This window comes from Rhinolophus hipposideros (genome assembly GCF_964194185.1).
Source record: "Rhinolophus hipposideros genome assembly, chromosome: 6".
Taxonomy (NCBI): domain Eukaryota; kingdom Metazoa; phylum Chordata; class Mammalia; order Chiroptera; family Rhinolophidae; genus Rhinolophus; species Rhinolophus hipposideros.
This window is the reverse complement of record NC_138052.1, coordinates 38,825,635-38,853,394: the sequence shown is the minus strand read 5'-3', so window position 1 is coordinate 38,853,394 and position 27,760 is coordinate 38,825,635. Positions and strand designations below refer to the sequence as shown.

General features: G+C 39.1%; 1 protein-coding gene across 17 annotated transcripts in view; it reads left to right on the top strand.

Annotated features, from left to right (window-relative positions):
* The window catches only part of RBMS1 (RNA binding motif single stranded interacting protein 1), a 197,669-nt gene that overhangs the window by 147,540 nt on the left and 22,369 nt on the right, over window positions 1-27,760 (top strand). For all 17 annotated transcript variants that reach the window (XM_081052672.1, XM_081052670.1, XM_081052656.1 and 14 more), the window contains exons 3-6: window positions 6,916-6,974; window positions 12,458-12,549; window positions 21,024-21,181; window positions 23,027-23,106. In XM_081052672.1, coding sequence (XP_080908798.1) covers window positions 6,916-6,974; window positions 12,458-12,549; window positions 21,024-21,181; window positions 23,027-23,106 — 389 coding nt within the window. The remainder of the gene's footprint in view (window positions 1-6,915; window positions 6,975-12,457; window positions 12,550-21,023; window positions 21,182-23,026; window positions 23,107-27,760) is intronic.

The window sequence follows — 27,760 nt, the reverse complement described above, 5'->3', positions numbered from 1 at the left end:
CCTACACAGGTTGCATTAGACAGATTCTTCTGTTTATTCTCTTCCATAGCCCACCTGAATCCGGGCTTTCCCCAAAGTCTTTCTTGCTGAACGTGAACATCGTCCTAAGCATATGCCCCCTTTATTTAGCATTTTCTATAAAAGATTACAATATTCTTAGTTATTTTTTAATACTAAAAATTCGTTACATCCCCAAAAGATTGTCCCCTGATGATGGGAATAGCATCTTATATATTTTTCATAAGCCTTGTATGGTGAAGGGCACGCTATAGAGATGCTGTATATATTTGTGGCTCGATTTTCTTGGTCTGATCTCTTTGTTGACTATACTTGTCTCTCCCGTGTTTCATTCACCTTCACCACTAGGTTTGCTTCTGACCTTTAAGGCTGTAGCAGCTTTTCCTGCCAAACATTTTCCTCCTTCAAACCCTGGCTCCAGTTCCAGCTGCATAAGTTGTCTCTTCCTGTTCCATCTCATAGACCAGGAACTATTTATTCACAAAGGCACACCCAGCTATACAACGCAAGTGGAAAGGGGCAGATATCGAATGTGAGCGTTAAGCCAAAACCACTGGAATGAAAAATGGAATATCTTTCTCTACTTTAAATATTTGGTGTTACAGAAACATTAAAACTCTTCAGGGCCAAAAAGATAACACCTTACAAATTCTGTTTGCTGTTGATTTCCTAATTTCAAAATTTACATGACTTGTATCTCATCTTCAAATGCTTACCACTTCCTATACCAAGTAAGTAAAGCAATATAACCAACCAGCTGAATTTTTCAAGGCAGTGGGGATTCAGAATAACAAGAATAAATGATTCCTTCTACTTTTTTATTTGAGGCCTCATTCTCCAAGAAATTTTTCTATTAGCAGAACGAACGTACGTACTTTCTTTCCTTCCCCTATTCAACCACAGTTAGGAGAGCTGAAGCAAATTTTAGGAAATCCCCTATTCCTGGGAGGCCATTGAAAAAATAAAGCAGCAGAAAAAGCAAGTTAGAAAATTGCATATATAGTATCATCTTTGTGTGGGTGTACATGTATATGTATTTTTTTATTTCCCTCAACAAGTCTAAAATAACAAGAGGGGTTTTGGCTTTTAATCCCTAACTCCATTCCCACCGAATGGGTTACTCTTTTTTAAGCTTTAAAGCCAGTCTGTGGTCTCCTTACTGATACTGTATATGTTTGTTGGTGGGCTTCTTATTCCACATAGAGCAGTGTTGTCAACCCAGAAAGTCAGAAACTCCTTTCTGAATCATAGCAGCGTCTGTCTTAGAGACTGTAACATACAGAGTCTACTCTTGTCCCCTCACTCGTTTGGAGCCACTCGTTTGGAGCCACTCGTTTGCAGCTAACTGTGTAGATTCAAGATGCGAATTTCTTTGAACTTTTGGAACAATCTGTGTTTAGTGACCAAAGTTTCTGTAGTTGTCAATATGCTTGGCCAAAGCAAACTTCCTGCCTCCCATTTTTGCTACTTATTAGCTGTGTAACCTTTAATAGGACCCATACTCACTCTGCTCCTCAGCTTCTCATCTACAGAGTGGGAGGAATACTTTACCTACTCAAAAGGTTGTGGTGAAGATTGAAATAAATGACCTAAGTTACTTAGCACAGGGCCTGGCATAAAATAAAAACTGTTAAATGCAAGCTATTACTTTTATTAGTCCCTTGAATTAACTTGCTACGTGATGGACTTCCAATGTTGATTCAGATCCTGTAGCCACACATTCCAAAATTTTATTTTCTGTTTTTCTCATGTCAGTCCCCTGACCCTCTTTCTTGTCATTGTCATTTGCACGGGAACAGCATCTCTCACAGGATGTATGAGTCCCTCTTGTCCTTCGAGGCAGTTCAACTAGTAAACAAAAACAGTCATCCTATATGCGTGAGCAATATCCCACCCATTTTCAAACATAAAATCTTTTCTTGTTTACAAATGTACACTTCTTCTTACTGTTGTTTTCCACACACTCGTTGCTGTTGTGGGTTTCGTGGTGTACATAAATTATTCCAGAAACACGAACACTGCAGATGACCCCATGGTGCCTTAAATGAATTTAGAACTGGAATCGCCAATATTAAAATAACTTATCAACAACCATTATCGCCATCTGTTGGTGGTGGGTGGAGTAGACGCCACTCTAGGGAGCCTTGGCTTGTAATCGGGAATGTTCAAAAGCTCTGAATTGCCCGGTAGAGGAATGTGTGTCTGCACACGCGTTACACTCACACTGGACAAAGTCTATAAGGATATGCACCAATATGTTTAACATTCATGTCCAGAACTACAGGTAATTTTACTATTTCAACTTAACTTACTTTTTTTCTGTGCCTTCTAATTACAATAAGTATACATTTCTTTTGTAATTGAGGTAAATTGAAGAAAAGGTAAAATTTAGGAGGGACTCATTGTTGGAGGCGGAGGAGAAAATTAAGCTTTATTTACTAAGTACAAACTAAAATATGCTTAGATTTTATATTACAGCAGATGAAGGAAGAGCTCTTAAATGGAAATGGAGAGAAATGACTAAAGCTATGTTGCAAACAAAAGAAATTTGGGTAGATTCTAAGCAAAAGGTTTTATCAGCCAAGTTCACTTGGGTCAGTAGGTTTAAATGTGAGTTTTTATTTGTTATCCCCTCCCTTTGAAATTCTAATTATTCTGTAGTCACATCTCCAAATTCCTCTTTATCCTTTTACTGTCAGAGCTTCCTCTGGAGTGGATTATCTCCTTAGCAAAGAACATTATATTCCGGGTATTCAGGGCTGTGGTGGTCTGAGCTTTGTTACTTTGAAGCTGGATAAAACCCAAAGAATCTGTATATTCACGTTGTCTCATAAAATTTCTTGGGTATGCTTCCCTTTGGTGTTCTTAGAGTGTATCTGCCAATCAGAAGACCTGTTTCTCCCAAGACAATGTATGTGTGTCCCTTTTACTTGATGATTTTTTTTTAACCAATAAAACCGTTTTTAAAGGTGTAAACAGGAACAAGGGAAGGTGAAAAGCTGGTTGCTCTATGAATTTTGACCCCGATATCTCTTACTCTCATCAGCACTGCGGATCAGTAGCATTAGACTAAATGTTAATCATCTGTAATGGCTTCTCTTCATCCCCATCCCTTGCCCCACCTTATTAAATCTTACTGTGAGTAAAAAGTAGAGGGAAATGGGGAGCACCCTGAACCCTGCTGCTCCTTTCCCCGTTTCTTGAGGTGCCATTTGATAGACGGCTCTTCTCTGTATTCCAGATCCTTTCTCACATCATCAAAACTACTTGTTCTTTCCTCATTCCCACAGCACAGTGACTGCCTCACCCTCTGAGAAGCGAACAGTCACCAGGGCCTGAACTTAGTCACCAGGCCCTGAGCGATGGACACTGTTACGCATTCCGGTTCAGGGGTCTGTATTTTAAGGAGAGCCTGTGGTGGTGTGAGCCGTGGAACTGAGTGGACAGCCCCCAAAGCAAGTATTTGAGGAGAGGGAAAGCCTTCAGCACGCCTTGGTGAGATAAGCGTCTTCCTCCCCCACTAGATTTCACGGAGACGAATATATGCAGTAGTTTCACAGAGTGAAAACTGTTTGCTGACTTTCTGGGAAGTCACGGTCTTTCAGTTTTAACCCACAAATCATGGTGAAAACCACAATAGAAAGTAAAACTGATAAATTTCAGAAACGTCTCTTCTATACCCCCCCCCCTTGTTTATCCCTTTTCAACCATAAACTACATGTTTATTTCTGGTGTTTAAAACAAACAAAAACAACTTGGAAAATCATCGATTCCAGTACCTTCATAGAGCTTCCATTTTGTGCCTCTCTTTTCATACTCTGAGTGTAGAAAGGAAATGCTTTTCAAAATTATTTCATAGATAAATTGCGGGAGAACTTAAAACACAATTCGTTTTTGAGCTTTGGGGTTTTAGGCAAGATCTTAGGCTCAAAATTCCTATGCGCTTTTGTTTTTTTCCATTTGCAAAACTAGGAAAAATAGCACCTGTCTCGTTGTGGAAGTTAATTAAAGATTGTTGTGGAAGTTAATTAAATAAGATCATACATGCAAAATGCCTGGCACAGTGCCACAGAACATAGAACTGAGTAAATGCAATCCCCTTGCTGCTTTCTTATAAAACGGTCAACTAAATGGTTGAGGAGATGGTTTCCTGGAAGGATAATGTTTGAACAGGTTCTTCACATTCAAGCATGGGTAGAATGGGGTAATGGAGGGATGAGGGACATTTTTCAAGTGATGTTTAAGATAAATGAATGCAGCAGACAGGATTAGAAGAACCAGAGGCTGAAAGAAAGGAGAACTATTATGTGCTTTTTGCATAGCTCTGGACATAGTGAAGGGAAGGAGTGAATATTAGAAACACGTCAGAGAAGAAACTCAAGAGTCATTGACTGACAGGATTTCAGGAATGGCTAAGTTGACGTCTGAAGGCCCCCATGCCTGGTGAAAGACTGAGAGAATGACAGTGTTATTGAATGAAAAGAGACACAAAGACATGAAGGCGAGATAGGGTAAGATGTGTTTGGGGTTCTTTGGGGATGGGGTTTAGAAAATAGCAGGCACAAGGTGACAATAACTAGATATTTAAGTGTCTTAATAAGATACTAGGATATTTAAGTTAAAAAAGGTAGAGACAAACTAAAACGTTGATAAATTTGAAACAAAAACAAAAGGAAAAACCCAGAAAGGGGAAATGGGCATCATCAGAGAAGCTGCATGAATTAAATTCGTGTCATTGGATGAATTTCTGAGGAATAGGAAGGGACCAGACTGTAAATGTGATGAAAGTACTTGGTTAAGGAGGGAGAGTTAGGAGGCCAACTGGGCAAAGAACTGCTGACTGAGTTCCCAGGTGGAATGAGATCCCTGGAATGGGGCAGAGGCAGAGAAAGGTGCAGGAAGTGAGGCATAATGTCAGATGTAGCAAAGGATCAAAGAGAACGCAGACCAGAAGGGAGTGTGGCATGGATGGAGTATCTGTGCTACCAGGGGCCTTTCCTCTTTTCCCACTTCCCACATCTCCCTTTCTCCATGTCTGTCTTTCCCATCATTAATGCAGAAAGCAGAAGGGTAGAAGGGTAGCCCCTGACCTTCCCTAAGTTTCTTTTCTTCTGGATGGTTTACGAAAGAAAGACCCTGAACTCTGCTACCTCAAGCAAAATCTCTTCGTCTTTGTGAATCTCAATCCCCTTATCCTAAATTGGAGTCATACCAACTTTCTTCCTTACTTTTGTAAAGGTGTGAGGCGGGGATGCAATCTAGAAGCGTTTCAGCTAAAACTTGTGCCAATGATAGAGCACTGATGAATATCAAGCATGTAAATAACCTAGGTAGATAAATGGTTGCTAAAAGGTGGTCTTTAAATCACAAATTTTTTTCTGGTTTGAAGATTTTATTTATTTATTTATTTATTGTAAGCTTAGTGACCCGTGTTAATGTTGTTATAAATACTCAGAATCTCTACAGAGAATTAAAGGTGTTTTTGCCGCATTATGCTTCTTGGGTGTAATTGTTATTTGGGCCTTAAATTATCTTTCATGCCTAGTTAGTAATCATTTGATTACATGATTACACAGTGAAATTTTACTGAGGGAGAGATGTGGCTCAAGCCATTTGTTTCTTCTAGATAAATATATTTCAGCTTGTTTAATGCACAAAATAGAAACTTACAATATTCACAATGGTTTAAAATGCTACACAGATACTTCCATTTCCTAAAACTTTTTTTCTTCACCCATATCAATATGGTTTTATTGGAATATGGAATGTAAACAGATTCCTAAAACTTTTAAGACTCAATTGTAGTCCTCAAAATCAATCATAACAAAGCAATATTAGAGAAAATGTGAAAATTTTAAAGTTAATATATAGAAAAGTAAAATTTTGTAATTTACTCTGTATAAATGAGGAAACAAGTCTCAGATGTGTGAAGTAAGTTATGTGCATTGCCCAAAGTCCCAATAATTTTTAAGAATTATTTTTTAAGGCTTTTTCCCCCTCAGTTTTTAGAAGACAAGCATAGATAGCAATGCTGTATATCATGGTGTGGCCACTATGAAAAGCGTAGAATTAGTGCGTATATTTAAACTATACTGCCATTTCATTGTCAGTAGCAGTGTACTAAGTTGCAGTGTTCTGAATTTTTTTCCTTCTTCTCCCAACTTCTGTTGTGCATTAAGGAATTTGAACACATTACTCACCGACACCCTCATAAAATTAATGCTTAATTCCTCGTTCATTGTTTTCTGTTCTTGAGTGTCCGTTTCTTGCACACATGTGCATGCACACACGTTAGAGAGTATACTGTATAACTGTTATTACAGATTTACAGTTATCAAAATCTTAGCTTAGAAAAGACCCATTTTAAATATCCCATCAAGTGTGTTAAATATATACCCGCGCACACACACCTTTCTGTGATGCTCTAGAGCCAGGCAGTGCTGCCTGCAAAACCAAAATGAACAGAAATATTGCCGGCAGCTTCCCTCCCACGGTTAGTTTTAAAGGCTGTGTGGGTCATAATGCTTTCCTTTAATAATTCCGTAGCCTTGCGTTAGGCTTTGTATTTGATCACGGACATAGTGTTACTATAAGAAACTATTTTGCACAGAGCTCACATTCCTTTTTTTCTTCTTGTCCCAAGATTGTCAGGTAAGTACCTGATTTCTCAGAGTTAAATGTCAAACTAATCCAAAGATTTCAGTGGCAGGCCTAACCAGGCCCTTGTTTTAGTTAAGTTTAGAGTTTAAAATTCTCATTTCCTGTCCCCTAGTAAAGGACATTTTGTACTTTCAAGTTTGCAGATGTTTGAAAAGCATGTGTGTTTTCGGGACTTAGACGTTAATAAGGGTTCCTTGATTATAACTTCTTCTTTTTTATTTTCTTTTTGTCTTTTAGATATGGGAAAATAGTCTCCACAAAGGCAATTTTGGACAAGACAACAAACAAATGCAAAGGTATGTTTCCTGGGCTGATGATTTGCTAAATCGTAGCTTTAGAAAAATGATGGAATTTTAAACCTGAAGTTTGGGTTTAAAACTACCTCCATTTTATGAAAAGCCAAATCTTATGTGTCACCCAGTTTCTGTCTTGCACAATGTCAGCATATTGCTTACGGTTGTCCCTGGTTGAGTTTTCGCTGGAAACCCAACAACGGCAGCTAGCAGTTTGCCAGAATCCCAGATCTGACGCCAGTGGAGTTAACATGCAAAATACTGGTTGGCATCGAGCCCCTACTCTTAAAAGAAGGGGTAAGAGTTAGAAAACAGCTTTTCTTTCCTGAGCCTGAGGAGATTAGAGCTGCTTACTGAAGACCGCTGGACTGTACTAAAGAACTGAAAAGATTACATATTGTGCAAATTGGCTCTATTAATTAGAATAGAGTAGTTCTAAGCAGTACTTAATTACATGTTTCAATACTCCCACTTGTTCTCCGCTGAATGCCTGTTGACAATATTGGCAGCAGGGAGGAGAGAACCATTTTCACTGACCAAATTGTAATAGGGAAGGGAGGTCATACACCCCTTTGAAATATGCTGCTGCATTAATTTGTCGCACTGACCTTCATTTTTCCGTGTAATTAGGATGAGCTCATCCAGCTCCATGAGCTGGAAGAGAAGGCTGCTACAGTAGGCAGCGCTGATGCTCCGTGCCTCCGACTTTTAATGATCCAGCATCTTAACAACAGGCATGTGATTTCTAGGAAAGGGGAAGAATGGAGTCAGCTGACTTTGAGTCTAACTACTGACCCCTGAATTGAAATAAGGTTGACAGAAATAGGCAGAGAAGGCAAAGCTCCTCGTTAATTAGACCCCGGTGTTTCACGTAGTGGTCATGACTGTGGCTCAGCACCGTCTGCAAAAAGGCAAAGAACGAAAATGAACCCTGTGGTCGGGCCTCGCCTTAGAAGCCAGCCATTTCTTTTCATCTAGACTTGAAGTGATTCATTATATTTCTGTCTCTTCTTCAAAGCCCCTAAATATAAAGACGCTATTGTCGCAAGTGTCTAAGCCCATGTTTAATCAACATGGGCCATTCAGGTGGTTTTGTCTTGGGACAGTGAATATAGAGCAGCTTTATGTAGAGCGGTACTCAAAAAAAAAAATTGAAATGAATTAAACTAGAGAGTTAAATTGTAGACTGAAATGTGTACACTTAGTTGCCAAGATTAGTCTTATTTAACATAATTATAAATGATTTGGGAGAACCAGGGACAAAGGAAAAAAAATCTGTTTTGGTTTTATAAAGAAAAATGGACTCTTGCAGGTAAAACAGGAAGCTAATCTCAAAAATTAGTTTCAAACCCCAAGAGAAATCACAGAAAACAGTGGTTTTATAGCTTTGTATAGCCTTACCCTACCTTTTCACTCCGTCCAAAAATTAAAAACAACAAAACAAAAGAAATTTTATAAGGCAGATCAGTGTGTTAAAAAGCAGAGCTGCCCTAAGTGAGAGAGAGGACCCCCTCATTCAATTCTTCTCCACACCCCTACACTGAAAATTGTTGTACACTCTTCTTCAGTGAGAAGTTATCTCTAGAAACCAAAATTCCACAAAATGCTCCATGCAACCTAGAAAAAGTATAAGTAAAAAAGGCTAAATCTAATATATTATCATAATACAAACCCATAACAGTTGGAAAGGGTCCAAAGATAAGTGGAGAGATTTGAGGGGCTTTGAAATAAGGGTAGGAAATTCAGAACCAATTTTCAATACCGCATGTATTGAAACCTTCCCCTGGAGATACTGTTTTGTGCCGATGGTCAGTGGCAGAAACCACGCAGGGCTCTCATGAATAGATGTCGGCAGATACCTGTGGATGGGTGGGTAAGTGAGGGGAGAGAGTAAGCAAGAATGAGTTTATAAAATCCTAGAAGCAAGAATGAGAGAACTGAAAAAAAGTTATTTTAGGACAAATGTGAAGAAATAATACAACATGTAGCTCATAATGAAGACAGCTAACATGGTAGCCTTGTTATAGATAACTTGAGAGGGTTGGTAGGTGGATGGATGGGTGGATCTAGATGCATATGAGATTATAAAATATTCATATAAATGAAAACTGCTTGTGTTGTATACTAATTTATTGAGATAGAACAGATCAGAGAACTTGATACCTGGAAATTAGACACCTTAGCAGTCACAGATCCTTTTTTGTCACAAAACATATTGTGGAGCCCTCTGTCCAAGAGGAGAAATTAAGCTGAAGGAAACATTGCTCTGAATAACAGGTACCTTACTTATTAAACTGAAAAATTTATGATTCAATTGCTCATCTACGTTTCAGTTTTTTGTCCATTTTTAGCCAACAACAGGTATTTAAACATTTTGGTACAGTAGTTGCCCCTTATCCATGGAGGAATACATTCCAAGACCCCTAGTGGATGCTTTAAACCATGGAGAGTACCAAACCCTACATACACTGTTTTTCCTATACATACGTACTTTTGATAAAGTTTAATTTATAAATTAGGCACAGTAAGAGATTAACAATAACTAAAAATAAAATAGAACATTTATAACATAGTGTAATAAAGGTTATGTGAATGTGGTCTCTTTGTGTGTGCGTGCATGCCTGTGTGTGTGTGTGTGTGTTAACCAATCTGAATAACCGAGACAGCTACTACGTGACTAAGGGGCAGGTTGTGTGTGCAGCGTGGACACCCTGGACAAAGGGATGATTGACACCCCAGGTGGGATGGAGCAGGACACCATGAGATTTCATGGCACTACTCAGAGCAGCTCACAATTTAAAACTTATGAATTGTTTATTTCTGGAATTTTACATTGAATGTTTTTGGACCGCAGTTGACCATGGGCAACTCAAACTGAGGAAAGTGAAACCATGGGGTGGGGGGAAGGGCGCTACTGTATATACAGCAGTTCAGAACCCCAAAAAAGCTTACAGGTGATTGATTGTGACACCAGTTGATTAATTATTAATGCTTACAGAGTTGCATATAAGACCAGAACACACACACACAAGTAAAAATGGGTGAAGATAAATCAGACCAAAGGGGAAATTAGGGGTAAGTGTAAGAAACTTAAGGTTACTACAGAAATGGCCCTGTGTTTCCTAGTGGCCAAAGCAAAAATAGGAAACCTATTCCCATGATTCATTTATCACAATATGGAGGAAAATCCAGGAATCAGGAGTGCCATAACGTTCCTGGTCCTGAGACCTGAGAAGAATCCTCCTGGGAATCTACACAGAGGGTGCTGTGTTACTTAGTGAATCCATCAATCCCACCTTCAAAAATATCTTTATACTTTATATCTTATGTAATGAAACCCATAGAACCTGTGTAAATCAAATTTATGTATTACTTGAAAGTAATACAGAGGAAATGAAAGAGCACAAGTTTGCATGCTTACCTATTATATTTGTTTTCAGCAAATACTTCTGAAACAGTTGGAATGTGGTTAGAAAAGGCCAAAAAAAGGATGTAAACAATTAACTAAAATGCAGCTATTATGGATTTTTCCTAATAACAAATACAGTAATACTAATAGGATCTGAGCAGATAATAACTTCACTATAGTAACATCAAATTTAAGATCTGTTTATTGTAAATTTTTGACAACAGCAAAATTGGGGGGAATACTTAAATATCCATCAGCAGGAGTTACATCATTTCAGTGTAGTGGACTATTCACTTATGACCTGCTAAAATTGTGTTTGGTAATAAAAAATGTGTGAGCATGAGAGAGTGAGTGTGAGTGTGCACACCTGTGTGTCTCCATAGAGGATTGCACTAATAGCACTAATAGCAGATTTCTAAAAAATACCCAAAAATATGTTTAACCGAATTTCTGACTGGGCATTTGAGTAACACTCTGCTTTTACCTGAGTCAGCCTCTTCTTTTTCTTTCCAACCTGGCTGTTTTCTCTACTGTCTAAATGAAATTAAGCCTTATTTCAATCCAATTCCAAGTAATACAAGGAAGCTGCTTCTTGTTGCAGCTTTAACACTCATCTCTCCCAAAACATTTATTTCTATAATAGATAATCTACTCCATTTCATTACAACTTATTTTGTTACCAGGCAATATTTCTGGTACTAATACTGCAAACGGACCTTTGGAATATTTCCACGTTTTCTGTTTGATCTTGTTGATACATATGTCTGTTTTGATGTGGGTCCCTTACACTCTAGATTACTGTGCTTTATCATATCTATAAATAAATGATAGGGCTGGCCCCTCTTCTGTGCACCCTCCAAACACTGCTTTTCTTTTCCAAAATACTCTTGTTCATTTAAACTTAATTTAATAGATTCGAGTTCCAAGAATATCTCTGCTGGTATTTCTGCCTGGTGCCCTGATCTTTTAAACAGCGTGCTAAGTATACTTGTAACCTTTTCTCAATAACTTAAGAGTTATCACAATGAAAAATCACGGGTTGCCTATTTTAATACAATGATGCTGCTCATGGGATCAGTTGATTCCAGGGCTGTTGCTCTTAATTAACCCTGTGCAAGTCCTGTTCTTTGTATAGTTTTCCCATTTTCTTGTTACTAGTTTTCACGGCTAGATACCATCCATATGCTTATTTTGTAGCAGCCCTACCCTCAACCCGATCCTCCTTTTCCCCCTAATTTCCTGCTTTTGATTTGTTTTGGCCAGGGAAAATAGCTGACCAGCTTGTTCAAACTGTTTGTAAAGCTGTGGATAAATAAGCTTTGAACCTGGGCCTTTCCTAGGAGGTTATGTGATTATTTGTGCTTTTTTTTTTAATATTTTGGTTTTGGACTTTAGGACATGACCCGCGGAAACAGCTATTTTGGGTATCTGGGGTATTTTCCCCCCCTTTCTTTATTTTGAAGGGAGGTCATGATGAACTCTATTTTAGGTATATAAGTAATTATATTTTTAACCCAGTACTAAAATTTAGATTATTTTATATTCTAGGTATCTAACTGTTATATTTAATGTATTTGAAAAAATAAAGTTTAGTCTACAGAATAAACATAATTTTTGTTTATCATTTGTAAGCTCTGTAGGCTGGTTTTGTCTTTCTTAAAACATGAACAATGCTATTTCTCTGAAGTTGCTTTCCACCACCACCACCACGCTCCCCCCACCTTTTTTAAACCTTGGTTGGTAACTTAGGTGTCTTTTTTTTTTTTTTTTTTTTTTTTTAAGTAAGTACAGGGCACCTGAGATCTGGAAAAGAGGAAAGCTGGGTTTTTGGTTTTGTTTTTGCTTTTTCGGTTTTTTGCTTTTTCTTCGAAGGGGAACTTGTCTAGCCAATGATAGACCACAGGGAAAGACAGCCAGGAAAGTATGCTGCACTGCAGCTGTTAAGAGCTTGAGACCTGTCAGATCACCCAGGTTTTCATTTCTGGTTGCCAACATCAGAAACTAAATAGTCATTCTTTTCCTCTTTACATAATTATAAGGTAATGGCTTAAAAACTTAAGTGTGTTTTGTATTTCAGGTTATGGTTTTGTCGACTTTGACAGTCCTGCAGCTGCTCAGAAAGCTGTGTCTGCCCTGAAGGCTAGTGGGGTTCAAGCTCAAATGGCAAAGGTGAGTTGAGAGCCAGTAATCACTTCTGTAGTCCTTGGCTTTGGTTCTGAAGCCTGACACATTGTTTTTCCTATCACCATTCGCACTCCCCTATCCATCCCAGCTAGCCACGGCTACTTCTGGACATTTATCCCATGTCTCCACATCCTCAGGAGTAGTTCTAATGCAGTGTAAGCTATAGTTGCTATTTTGAATCTGTACAAAAAGTGAGACAATTTTAGTCATTGTTTGTTTATGAGATATAAATCTTCTCTTTAGTGTTTCTACAGTGGCTTTATCCAAGACTTGTTTCTGATGAACTTTTATTAATAGCATTTTAGATGAGGAGTATCGTTGAAGTGGTATTTATGCCCTTGTCTTTATTGCCTAAGTGTAAATTTGGTTTATATCACACCCAGTACCTATAGTACGTTTATTAAGACAGTCATATAATTATGTACTTTTTTTTTTTCCAATTGTGGTCCTGGAATTGCTATGGGAAATATTGTTAAGCCTGAAACTCAGCAGTTTGTTATTTTGTGTATTCTTTACAAAAGATCAATAATTTTATATTATCTGGCTTTTTGAAGTACAGAGGAAAGGGATTTTGTGCTGGCCTCTGCTACTTCTGAATAGTAGCACGTGATCATTCCCTGAGGAGCATTCATATTTCCATAAAGAAGGACGATTTATGGAAGTTCAAGGACTCTTGTAAAGAGATGTTACCTGCTAAGAACTTACGTATACTGACGGACACGTATGTAGCTACCAGGATAGAGATTTACCTTGATTTAAAGGAAATAACATAAATAAAGATTTCAGGAATTAATGAAAGGTATCAGCTTTCTAAAGTAGTCCTTGATGTTTAATGTTTTTAAAGCTTTGGACTGAGTCGGCCTTATTTTAGATTTTCTTGAACTCCAGAGTAAGTAGTTAAAATAAACAGGGCTGTAAATATGAAGGACCATGATTTTCAGGTTATTTGTCCATAATATAGAGCGATTCCTTGTGATATTGTTGAGAGAAAGTAATTATGAGGTTTTAAATTATGTAATTGTGAATATGCAATACTGTTATTATATGTGACTTATAGACTGTTCCATCTACCTCTGTAAGGAATGGATAATTTTGTAAGTAGGACTTTTGTAAGTAGCACTTTTAAGGCACAATCAGCTCTAGTTTTTCCTCTGTTCTGTGCATTTTCACTCACACTTTGGAGCTCCCACTCTCTCCTCTCATGGATAAAATCCAGGGCAGGTCCCATGACTTTCTGGCCACACTCATTATTTTTAAAAGATCCTTTAATTGCTTCTTTCATTTTAGGTCTTTTTTCTCCTTTTTTGATAGAATGCCTCTTGATTTTTCATGTACAAACTTCATGGAACATAATTATTTTTCAATACATTTTCAGCTGTTTCTATATATATTTACACCAATCTCAATACAATATTTTAACCAAGATGTTGTATGGGGGAAGTTTCAAGTTATATTCCAAATACAGTTTGTAAAATGTCAAAATCATGTGCAGAGGTATTGAAACTGCTGAGTGTCAGCTAAAGGGATATATCTCTTGGGTATTGCTAGTTCTGTAAGAAATCACAGTTTACAAAGCAGTTGTCTGGTAACAATCATTGATTATTTGGTGATCGGGAAGCAATGTTTTAAAGGTTTAAATCCCAACATAGCTGTTTTTCATGTGTGTGTATACACACACACACACACACACACACACACACACACACACACAGATATGTAACATGTATTTAGTTACATTTTAGGAACCATAAATAGTTCCTTTTAGGAAATTGGGATTTGTAGTCAATGTGTTATACGTTGTAATTTTTCCAATTTGAGATAATGTGAAATGGGCTTCCAGTTAACATTTTGATGCTGAATGTCTGATTTTCAAGAACATATTACTGATGTTAAATGGGTGATGCCTATAATGTAAATGTCCAGTCCTGTTTATTTGACAAAATTTTGAGTACGTATAATGGTAAAGCTTCTCCCTCCTCCCAGCTAAGTTCTGCTCTAAGTAGACATTGGCTGGTGGTAATCCTATAGTGTGATGGGAGTATGGTTAGTTTCGTCCCTATTTCCCAAATTTGAGTTTTTCCCACTCTTCCGTTGGCTCACTAGCTGTGGTTTAATATATGGCAATGTGAATTTTCCAAACTCTATGGTATCCTGATTAACTCACTGGAAGAAAGTGATCGGTGATGGGTCCCTTACCCCCTCCAGGGGTGGAGCCATCGTAAAGGATGGGAAAGCTCCTTGACCTGACAGTGATGTAATCTGGCGTTGATTTCTCTGGTCAGACAGTGGAATGCTTCGGGAGTTTTTCAGAGCTCTCTTACCACTACCATCCCCCCAATTGATCTTTTCCCTGTGGTCCCGTTAAGCTAGGGAATACATGTCCTCAGGCGGCTAGCCTCAGCTCCTGATGATCTAAGGGCCTGTCCTCAGCCCCTCTCTGCTGGGACCTCCTGGCCCTTCAGTACAGCCTTCTTGGGAGGATCTAACACAACCCTGGGCCTCCTCTACCGTGTGTGCCCACATCTGACCTACGTTTTTGGCAGCTATCTATAGGATATCTGTAGCTTGTCAGGACCCTTCAGCCAGCTGTGTGCCTTTTAGATTTGTCAGGTTTAAGTCAGATGTTGATCTGCTTTGTGTACCATGCTCTGCAGGACACAGATCAAGCCTCCTGAGGGGTCTGTTGAAGCCTCTCATTCTTGACTGGTGATTGCAGGGAAGCAGGCCCTGTGGTGAGACTTAGAACATGTGTCTCCACTCTGCATCGCTCTGCACAGCTGTATTCATTCTCAGCCTCTCCAGTCTCTTGGAGACGGACAGTTCGTGGATGGTCAGTCAGGCACCCCACACCAGGTCTCAGCCAGCTGCTGTGCAGACAACCTCGGTGGCCTGGTTTCTCACTCTGAATACAGGAGTGCCTGACGCCCATTGTTCTGTGTCATCTGCTGACACACAGTTAGAAAGAGGCTTGCTTTAACAACCTGCTGCAAATGCAGAGGCCTTAGTCAGAGTGGTCCCATGAGCACACAGGTAGGCATGTGTTCAATGCCTATGCTATTAAGCAGCATAGTATATTAAATGTGTGCTGTTTCAAAGTCTTTACAATGCATTTAGTCAAAACTGGACTGGATGTAGGTTGGCAGTGATATATGTCCTTCACCAGTGCACTTTAAATGCCAGCTTTCCCATGAATTGCTAGCTAATGAGCACTGTTCAAAGACCTCCTTAGGAGGCTTGGTGATGTACATTGGCTAGGAGTGATGGTCCTTTCCTGCATCACCTGTAGGGAAGGAATGGTACACAGGTTCAGAGACCCTGGCGGTGTGTCAGCATTCTGCACCTTAGGACTTTCTTCAGGTCTCTGTAGAATGAGTTTCCTGGACTAATTTCTTTTGTATTATATCACTGAAGGTATTTTAAAGGCGCTAGACGGTCCATTGTTCTCTAGCATAGAACCATGGTTTTTAGTATCTGGAGTTCCCTTGGCCCCTTCATGTTGTTTGGGTCAAAAACACCTGGCACATGCTTTCTGTGGAGATAATTGTTAAAAGCAGTTTAGGTTTGGCTCCCATGGTTGAGTGAAAAGGGGCCCATGTCTGTCCACTTTTCTCTAGTGAATTAATTGGGTTTCTATAAGGTTTTGAAAATTCACATTGCCGTATAGTCAAGGCTTGCTTTCTTACGTAATCAGGAAAAAATTAAGGGGCAGTCTACTAGGGGAATCCTGGAGGTGAGGGAGAATATATCATTGGACACATTGGCTACTGGGCTGAAAAAAGACTCCACATATACAAAACTGAATTGCAAAACTTCCAGTAAAGAGCATTGGACAACAGTGATTGTTCTTTATTTACCTTTTAATTTTCAGTGCCTTGCTTGGATTCTGGCATATGGGAGATATTAAATGTTTGTTATGTTAATGATCAAAGAAGCCAATTGAGTGAGAAATATTTTCTTCCCAGCAAGGACAGATACTGAGAATTAAGAATGGGATATTTAAAAAGTATATTCATTGAGCTCAGTTCATCAAGTACCTGATGAAACTTACCAGAAGATTTTCCCAAAGTCTCAAGGCCATTTCTGTTTATGTTACACTTGGCACTTGTTTCAAAATGTGTGCGTTTTTAAAATAAAAGACTCAGAAGCTCTGAAAAGAGAAAAATTCAGATAACAAGCTAAAAAGAGGTAAAACAGAAATCAACATTGGTGATACCTGTTAACAGAGCGATTTATATAAGCCTTTCGGCAGTGCCTCTTAAGGCCTCCAAGGGCTCAGCAAGTCGTTGTATGTTGTTGGGCATTTGGTAAGCTTGCACATTTTTTTCAGTAAATAGCAGTCAGTCAGAAGAGTAGGAATTGAATCCCCCTTCCACACAGAGGTCCACCATGCTTCAGGCAGTTTGCATTCACCAGCCTGAAAGCAGCGATCTGCTAGCTGGTGAACCTATTCCCTACAAGAGAAAACAGATGTCAGGTCTTCCTGCCAAGTCCCTTTCTTGCATTTTAGGACCCATTCCACACGCACAGGGAGGTTTTTGTTAATTTCTTTCAGATGATGATTGAGTGCTTTCCACCATGCAGGGCCTGCAAGCCCCGCTTTGCTACTCAAGTGAACATTAGTAGCCATTTATCCCTCACACAGCCGATGTGGGATCTAGTTTTCTACTTGTTAGGGAAGCCATTGAACCCTTTCCATGCCTAGGGATATAAAGAGGCCTGTTGGCCCCATTTTTATGTTTGGCCACCCATAATTCACAGAATAATTGTTTTTTCAGACATAGCATTGTATGTAATAAAACAGAGTTAGCGTTGTCACTGATTTTAAGGAAATGAAATTATCCTAGTTCAAGAACCACCCTCCACTTACTGCAAGTATTATATATTTTGTTCACTGTGAATGCATAACTTGAAAGTATGGACACTTTAAGGATTAGATATTTTTATGGCCAGTGCTGCTAGCTTGGAGTTTCTTCTGGTTGGTTGGTTGGGTTTTTTTGTTTGTTTTTAATTAGTGCAGAATAAGTTGACCATTTGAAAAGAAAAGTAAATGACATTAGTTCTAAGAATCCTCCCAAACGAAGAAACCTAATTGAGTTGTTGCTGTTGAAAACAGATGCATTAAAATCATAGAAAATATTTACTTGCATTTAGTCTACTCATCTAACTATTACCAAAGAATGAGTTAAGAGCTCCATTTCTTTCTGGATTCTTACTTTAGCATTTATTATTTTTTTCTTCACTGGTAAACTTTCAAGTTGAATCAAGACTTTAAAGAATATGGTATTTTTATTAATGTTTTAATAATAGAAGCAACTGAAACACAGATTTAGAAAGTAACTTAGTACCTACATTGTCAACCCTTTTAACAATATTTCACATATGAAAAATTCTCCTATGAAATTCTTAACTATTAGCCATTTAGACTTTTATAATTGTAACTTGAAAAGAAAACCCACAATATTTGTGAGATGTTTATTATGTAACTTTTTTTATGCCATATCTTCACCCAAGAAGTGCTTAATGCTCTTTAATTATGGGGTTCCCAGCTTTATTCTGACTAAGCATGATTCAGAAAGCTTTTTAATGAGATAGATTTAATCATATCACTCTCCTGCTTCGATGCCTCCAGAAGCTCCCCATATTTCCGGATGTGGCTTTCTAACTGCATTACAAGGACGGCAGTTCCTCCTTCCTCTTACTCCCCCACACCCACCAGAATACGGGAAGTCACAGGAGAAACATGGCTTATGTCTCTGATGTGTCAGTATTACTTGAAAGTATTAGGCCAGAAATAATGTTTCTATAGTAAAACAAACTTGAATAGTTAGGGAGTAGGTTGCAAACTTTACATCCCCACCCCCCTTTTTTAGATGAAGCACAAGGCCTCGGGAAATTTTGCAGCTCTGGCAAAGTTACTTTGGCTTTTGCTTACAGACTCTTTGGGATACGTAATCATTCTCCCTGCTGTTAGACCAGCTGAGGTGGAAAAGTTGAAGGAGCTGTGACTGACAAAATAAAATCAAACTCCTTCTGTAGCCTTTCACAATCGGGTTTCAGTCCTGCGCCTTCTGCTTGCTTCTCAGGTTTCAGCCCAATGTCACGCCCTCTGAAAAGTCGACCCTAATCTAACCAAGTCCCCCTGTCTGTCCAGGCCCACTGTCATTTATGCACACCTGTATCATAGCATCCATTGCATGTGTTTTTATCTCCCCTACTTGACTGTAAGCTGCTGGAAGACAGGACTGGAGTTAATAGTTTATCATGAGAATCTCGGACGAGTGAGATGTACTGCAAATGTCATTTAGCTGTATTAGGCTCCAGGGCCCCTTAATACCCCCCTTCAGACAGAAAGGACCCCATCTGTGTGGGCCGATTATGGACCAGACTTCCACGGAAACAAATACAGACTTTTGCACTCCAGGAAAATTTAAGGACTTGGAAGGTTAGAGCCAGCATGAAATGGCTAATCGAGGAGCTTTATAAGTAATTGGGTAAAATTGATGGAGGTAGTGAATGAGGTGGAAATAGGATTTTATCTCTCATCCCACCTCAGAAGAATTTGGAAACTTGAATACATAAGATCATTTTGCTTCTTCCTGTATTTTGAAATATTTTATCTATTACTGTTGTGCACTCATTACACAAATCACTTTTCAATTTTTATATATTAAAGATACACTTTAGGTAATTGTCAGCAGGAGGTTTTACTCATGTCAACAGGCGGTTTTACCCAGCGTAAGATAATCAGTGGTACCACACTGAATCCATCTCATTTCAGCTAAAAGCAAAGATGGTGGCCATTTTATTTAGTCTGTGAAGGGTTAATGAGGGTAACCGTTCAGCTTACTATTGAGCATTTGAAAAATTTTTCTTGGATACACCCTCACTGACACACCCCTGAGAGCTCGGGGTCACCCAGCCTGGGAACCTCTGCTCTATTCCTGTGGAACTGGCCTGGTTCCATGCTGCCTTCTGTCAGAACCAGGAAGTTATAAGGACAGTACTTTCTGCCTGTAGTTGCTCAGTCTTTGATAACTTTAATTCTTGGGAATATCAAGATATTTGCCATTCCCTAGGATGCTGGGGAATTTTAAATCTCACCAGAAAAATCAGTTTACATTCTTTTCTTACAAATTATGTAAAAGGCAAAGCTTCACTTTAGGTTTAATTAGTGCTAGGATAACACTGGAAAGTAAAGACTTTGTACGAATTCAAACATACATGTGCTTCACATATATTTTTAAAGTACTGTGCACTTTGGAAATCTAAAATATAATGAGTGTGCTATTCTGTTGCCTAAGGCTAAAACATCAATTAATGACTTTACTAATAGTGCCTATTAAAGAAAAATCATAAACTCGCATAGTTCAATATGTAAAAATACAGTTGGTTAATAAGATCAGAGCAAAGCCTGATGTAAAATTCATTAAGGCTCTCCTAATCTCATAGTTGCAGATGTGAATTTTGACTTGGTCAGAAAAATATTCCAGTAGCCATATAAGCTTTTTCCCTGATGATTTCAACACCACACTCTTAGTAAATACACATAACAGTTGCTGATTCTCAGAAAATTCTGTTACATACCTTTGGTTTCAGCTGATTCCACATCAGCAAAGGAAAGATGAGTAGGGAATGATCGAATTATTGCTTCTTGAACTTTCATATGCAAATGAATCACCTGGAAATCTTATTAAATGCAGCTTACAATTCTTTAGGTCTGGGATGGGGCCTGAGATTCTGCATTTCTAACATGCTTCCATTTCTAATGTCCACCACTGCTGGATCACCCTCAGTAGCAAGGATTTAGCAAAACTCCCCTCCCCATCTACTCTAGAATTCACTTTTACCTAGTTCTAAAATTTGATCTACCTAGAGTTTATCGTTTTGTATGGCTTTGAGTTTTCTTGATTTTATTTAAATTTAGTTGCTTTCCTTTTCCTGATGGTGATCACAACTCAGCAGTAGTAAAGGACTCTGCCACAGAGCCCAGGAGGGGATTTGGGGCAGAGCCCCAGTGGACTTCAGATGACTCGATCCAGAATCCCATGTGTGTCTCTGGATCGAATTATTAGCCTTCTGTGCAATAGTGTGCCTGAAATGGACTCCTAAAAATAGTGGTAGAGGAGAGGTCGGTTATTTTTGGGAACACTGCAAACAGCTGAGAGTTGTGGTTCCATGAGGGCATCCGCTCCAACTCGAGTGGTGCCTGCCAACAGTTCCATTTCCAAATCTGCTAAGAATGGCTCAGTGGGACCGTGTTGGACCTGCCCAGATTGTCCAAGCTTCGGACCCTGTTGTCAAGTTTCCGTGGTGATGTGGGTGTTTTGTAGTTCCCAGGATTTTACTGGATAATACTTCAAAGGACCTGAGCAAAGAGAGTGGCTAAATAAAAATAGGTGTGTGAACAGAAATACCTCACCTTTTATTGGAGATTAATGGATGACTCTATTCTGTTTTAGCAACAGGAACAAGATCCTACCAACCTGTATATTTCTAATTTGCCACTGTCCATGGATGAGCAAGAACTTGAAAATATGCTGAAACCATTTGGACAAGTTATTTCTACAAGGATACTACGTGATTCCAGTGGCACAAGTCGTGGTGTTGGCTTTGCTAGGTAAGCACGCTGCCTTGTCTTGATTATGTTAACAACGATAGCTCTGCTACATTTCCTGGAAAATAAATATTGAGCAAAAATAGAGAAGTTAAGCCAGGATCATGAGAGGCAGTTGCACCATAAACTTAAATTTTGTGTAAGTATTGGTTGGCATTTTTCCAAATCTGTAGGATGTTCCTTAGGATTCTTGAACCTGAGGATGTTAATATTTAGTGATCTCATTAGGTAGAAATTTGATTCATCATTAACAAAGTCGCTGAATTAGATTTTTAAATGAAATATTTCAAACTTTCAGAAAAGTAAGACAATGATAAGACACCTAACCTTCGATTGTTACACTATTATAACATTTTACAATTTTGCTTCAGATTGTTTTTTTAAGAAGTAAAATGTTACAGATATATCTAAAGTGCCATCACCCCTTTCACCTTACTTTTGTTCTTTCCTGCCTAGAAAGGATACTTCAGTGTAGTAGTTAATTTGGTTTCTAAAGGAAAAATCTTAAGCAGAAGGAGCTTTGATTTGAGATATAGTTCTAATCCAAAAGCCCATGTACAAAAATGATTTTATATGATGCGTTATTTAGAAACCTATTATTACTGTGTAGTAACAAATAATGTCTACATGTTTTAACGTACTGACTTTGATTTTGGAGGAAAAATTGCTGACATTTTTCTTTTACATACATTATCCTATTTGATGTCAGTCCCATGTACTACCACAGATAACAAAGCAAGCTTTGTTTCCTATTTTACAGGTAAGAAAATTGAGGCCAAGAAGGGGCTTTTCCATTGTCACTGGGCTGCCAAGTAATGAAGCAGGGTCTTCTTGCTTTTAGTCCATTGCTCTTTCTGTTAGGCTAGATAATTTTAAAGTAAAACTAAAATATTCTACAGTTGGGAAGTCATCACAAGGCTAGCATCTCCATGGTACACTTGATTGGTTAAGAGGGTGCAGGTGACACAATGAAAAGCCACCAGTACCATCTAAAAATTGTCACTTCTGTGGGTGTTCTTCTGAAAGCAGATCAGTTAATTTTATGTCTGTATCCGAAGATGGAATGCGGTTAAATTCTGCTTCTCGAAACTATTACTACCCATGAAAATCAAGGTGTAATGGGGTAGTCTAGGAGTGCAGCGCATTTTTGAGTAGATTAGTCAGTGTTTCTTCCATTAAAGAGAAATAAGTCAAAATCGTTTAATTCCCCTGAAATGTTTCTCAAGTGTTTTTACCCACCTGCAGATGATGTAGAATAAATTGTACAGTTAGGCCTCCCCCGAAGCAAAGATAAATAGGAAGGTACATAATTGACTTAAATTTAATTTTAAACTTGAAGCAAATGTAAACACCATATAAGGTACATCTTCTGATTGACACTAGGTCTTATCATGACTTTCAAGTCTTTCATTTCAGGACTATGTAAAAGGAAAGACCATCTTTAAAATGACAGATATTCTGGCACACACTAACTACACTAGTATTTTGAACTGTTACTTTTTGTGTTTAATTCATATCATGACTAACAAATCTATTGTGTATTGACTGTCAATTTTCCAACAAGCAAAAATTATACATTTGATATGCTTGGTATTAAACACTGTAGGTATAATTTATTTCTTTTTGTGATGCAGAATGTACTCTCCAGTTAATAGTTGTCATTTTACTGTAGAAATATACAACCAACAGTTAGATAAAAGGTGGGATAAACCCACTTTTTCTAATTCACATTTTTGCTAGGTTTCATTTATATTCAATAAACCTGTAAGAATGTAATCAATGCACAGAATAAAATGAAAACTAAGAGATCTCTAAATATTTATGTGTTTTATTTTTATATAAATATAGGATGGAATCAACAGAGAAGTGTGAAGCTGTTATTGGTCATTTTAATGGGAAATTCATTAAGACACCACCCGGAGTTTCTGGTATGTTGTTTGTCTAAAATTTTATCAATAGTTTTGTTTGTTTGTCTGTTTATATATATATATATATATATATATATATATATATATATATATATATATATATATATAGTGTAAAATTTTAGCACGTGATGATTCATATCAAAGAACCAACAAACCCTCGTTTAGCTTTTCAAAATTCATTTCTTTGGATGTACAAATAGGACTGAAAAATGCACCTCTTTCCAGACATTGGGTGTTTCAATATGAATGGAAGCCGACCCAGTGGTAAGGATCTGTCTGACTTGTAAAGCAAAAAGAAGCCTCTCTCCCTTTGATGTTTATGACATCCTCTAATCCTCCTTATCACCATCCTCAGTAAATCTGTCGTTCAGTCATCTCACTGAAGACTGGGGTATTTTGCACCCCAGCTCCTGCATTTGTTCTGGAAGATTTCAACATGTGTTAACCCCTCGCCTCCTTAGAGTACCCGGACCTCAACTCCGGTGGCCTTTCTCTCCATTTCCCTGCAGCCATTTGCTCACATTCCTCTGCCCTGTGTTGTCATGACCAAGATCCCTGCACCTCAGTCGCTTTGCATTCTAACATCCCACTCTAACTCCCACTAACCCTGATCTGATATATGGGGGATCCTTCCATTTTCGTTCTTTATTGGTCCTTCTGTACCTCTTTCTTTCCTACCGAGTCTGGCCTCCATTTGTGAGCACTGAAGCTATTTCTGTAGCAGCATCCTGTGTCCTCGTTCTCCACCCCTTGGTCACAACATCTTGGCAGAACACTGCACCTGGATGCATCCTACAGCAGTACACACTTTACCTCCTGTTACATCCAGGCAGGGAAAGGCTGTCTCCAGCTTAGCCAGACCTTCAGCATCACTGGCCTTCACTCGGCTTCCTCACCCTTCCTAGCAGCAGTTCTCAATTTTCACCATCCTGCTCTGTCCCCTCCCTACCCCAGCCCCCAACTCTAAGCAGATGACTTCACTTCCTACTTGATGAATAACATCGAGATCACCAAGTGGAAATGCCTGCTTCCTCCCAACAAGGAGACTTACAGCACTCCCATTTCTTCTCGCCCGCCCCCCATCCCCAAAGCCTCAAAGACCAGGGGTTCAAAGCTGTGCCCTTGATCCCATCCATCGGGGCCTTGCTCTGCCAGTTATCCCCTCTTTCTCCTATCATTTCAGTGTATTTTGTTTTTATTTCTTTTTCTCAACAAAGCCAAAAACCTTTACTTTTAATTAATAACAGATTTTTCTGGCAAAACGAATTGGTAGAGAAATGGGGGAAAATGCACAAATAATAACTGGGAACAAAAATTGGGAACATAACTACAATAGACATTTTTAAAATCAACAGAATACAATGAACGAAACTATGTAGTACTTTATGCTAATAAATTTTCTAGAAAAATCGATCCATTTGTATTTGAGATCATTCAGAACTCTGTGGTCTTGGAACTAAGCACCCTCTAACTCCTTATGCAAACCTTATAAAAATGTAGTCTACTTTCTCACTTTCCATTCACACCTCAACTCTCTTCAATCTGACTTCTTTTTCCCCTAGTATGCAACTGAAATTCCTCATGGAGAAACTTACTGTATTTGTCTGCTAAGGTTGGCCTGACAAAATACCACAACCTGGGTGGCTTAAACCATAGAAATTTATTATCTCTGTTCTGGAAGCTGGAAGTTCAAGGTCAAGGTGTCAGCAGGGCTGGGTCCTTCAGGAGGGCTGTGAGGGAAGGATGTGTTCCAGGCCTCCCTCCTTGGCTTGTAGATGCCTGTCTTCTCCCTCTGTCTCTTCACATCATCTTGCCCCTATGTGCGTCTGTCTCTGTGTCCAAATTCCCCCCTTTTCTAAAGACACCAGTCATTGGAATAGGGCCCACCCTAATGACCTCATTGTAACTTGAAAGACTATCTCTAAATAAGGTCACGTCCTCAGCGACTAAGAGTTAGAACTCCAACTTTTTGTGTGTATGTGTGGAGGGAATGCAATTCAGCCCTTAACACTCACTTCCTGATGATCAAACCTGGAGGCGGTCCTGTCTTTTCTCTGCTTTGTTTACCTTCTGTGTTTGGTACTGATTGTCCCTCACTTGTCCTTGAAAAGTGTCCTCCTTTGATGGGTATTTCACCTTTCTCTCTCTTCCCATCTTGTGTTATGCCTTCTCTTTTGTGGATGTGTTTTCTTCTATCTACTCCTTAATTATTAATGTTTCCCTGACTTCCAGTTTTGGCTCATGATTCTGCTAGATTTCATCTCTCAAGGTTTCAACTTGAGAAACCTACTGCTTCCATTCAGATGACTCGTAAACATTCATCTCTTACCATGGCTTTTCCCCTGAGTTTCAGGCTGCCTGACCTTAGCCACCGTGCACTCATCCACTTCAAAATTAAACTCGTCCCCCTTCCCGTCTAATCCTATTCTTTATGTTTTCTTACCTCTGTTAGTGTAACCAGTTTCCACCCAGGTTCCCAAGCCAGGAACCCGGACTGAATCATCCTGGGCGCCCCCAACCCACCCATCCCATCGTCTCTCACATGGAAAGTCATTTGAGTCCTTACGTTTTCTTCCTCATTATTTCTAGAATCTATCCTCTCCCCTCCATCTCCTACCACTGCTTAGTTTAACCCGTATGTCTCACCTGGCCATTACAGTGGCCTCCTAATTGCCTTATTTCTAGACGTTCCTCTCTCAGCTATCCCCCCTGCCTGCAGCCAGGAGACTTAGATCAGTAATAGGCCTCTGTGCTACTTGACTACTTAATGCCCCCCACACACGCACACGTACTCACGCACCCCCACGTGAAGGAAGATCCAGGATTCCTAGAATGACATTGCCTTGTTGTTCAGTCTTGTGTCCCTCTGTTTCCAGCCGTACTGTTTATCCTCTTCCAAAACTGAACTACAAATAGTACGTCAGACATACCATGCTGCTTCATTTCTCTTACGTGGTTTCCAATTTCTCGGATCCTTTTGGTCCCTTTCACCTGGCTGTCTTCTCACCCTTCCAGACTGTTGAAGCTTGCCTCCCCCTTCAAGGGCCTCCTCTGATTCAGGGGTTACCCTCTGTTTGCATAGCACCCTGAGGACACTCACCTGTGTCATAGCATTTAACATGTTTACATGTATCAGTCCATTAAACTGGAAGCTCTCTTGAGGCAAAAACTGTCTTCTTACCTTTCTATTTTCATGCCTGGCACCGTACTTAAACCATACTAAGCAGTAGTAAGTGTTTGTTGGTTTTGTATGAATTTCACTACACTCTTCGCTAAGACAGTACTACCTGTTTACAAGCTAGCATGCTAGTGGCTGACCACAAACCGGAAGACGTTTAAGTTTTTCCTCCATGTGCGAGGTCATGCATGAATAACTAGTAGTCAGTACTTATTTTGCTAAAGCCCCAAAGTTCCAGGTGGCTGAGGATGATGATTAGGATTCACTCTAATTTTCTGTATCCAGTTGAGTCACACTTCAAAGAAAACCTATTTGTGTGTACACGTGATACCACAGACTGTATTGTTGGTGTAAAAGTAATTGTGGTTTTTGCAATTTTGTTAACTTTTTAAACCACAGTTACTTTTGCACCAACCTAATACTAAGGCCTAACAGCACACAGTTTGCATGACGGTATGTGAGCTTGAACTGCCTACAACACAGATTTGGAGCATAAAATATCATACCTGCAAGTGTGCTATTCCAAGGAACTCAACCTTGCGGAAGAGATTCCTTTTTGTTTTTCAAGTTAGTTTTGTTCTTCTATGAACAACCCTTGAGTTGAAAGAAAAGAAAAGAAAAAAAAAAGGAATGTTTTTACCCTCCAACCAAGTAAGGACAAGGGAGAAATTTCATACAGGGGAACCTTCTGTAAACCCAGCCTTTGAGGCCTTCTGCATTAACCCCTGTACACAGCTGACCCCCCGGGGCTTTCCTCACTTTCCCATGTCATCCTTTGCATAGTCTGGGCCCCAGAGTATTAGTCCTTTCGGAGGGTTGCTCATCCACCCACCTGTGACCTCTTAATTTTCTCAGCTTATTCTTGCGTGCAACAAGGAAAGTTCGAGAAGGAAAAACATTCCAGCACACATTTGTTTTTATGTTTTATCAACCTGAGATAAGATCTGCCAGTTCCCTAAGTGAAGCATATCTCAGTGTATCTCTCTGATGGATGGAGGTTGAACAGTTTCCTTTTTCTCCAGAGAACTTCATGGTTGTGTCATTTAATTTTTTTTTGAAGTGGGTTTGAAGACTTGGCCACACCCATTCAAGGACAAAAAGACCTTGATTTCCAAACCACGTGTAAATGATTGTAGGATTCTCTGTACCTTGCAACTAGTAAAGAATAGTCTCTTTCAGATTGTGCCAAGTATCAAACGGGGCCCAAGACACAGACGATTCCTTACGTTGAGATCATCATTGTTAAGGCGTTTTCTTTGTTCTGAATCAGAACTTAATTTTATGCCATTTTTTTCATGTTTAATAATCTTTCCTGTATGTTACTCTGGTTCCCAACTAGACTGCAAATTCTTTGGCTGCAGGGGCTATTTTGTTTTTAATTCGGTACTAGGCACAAAAAGCTTGTGTGTCGCCCTGTAACAGCAGAGGTTATCTAGTGGTGTCCAAGAGCATTTTACACGTGGAGCTCATCACAAT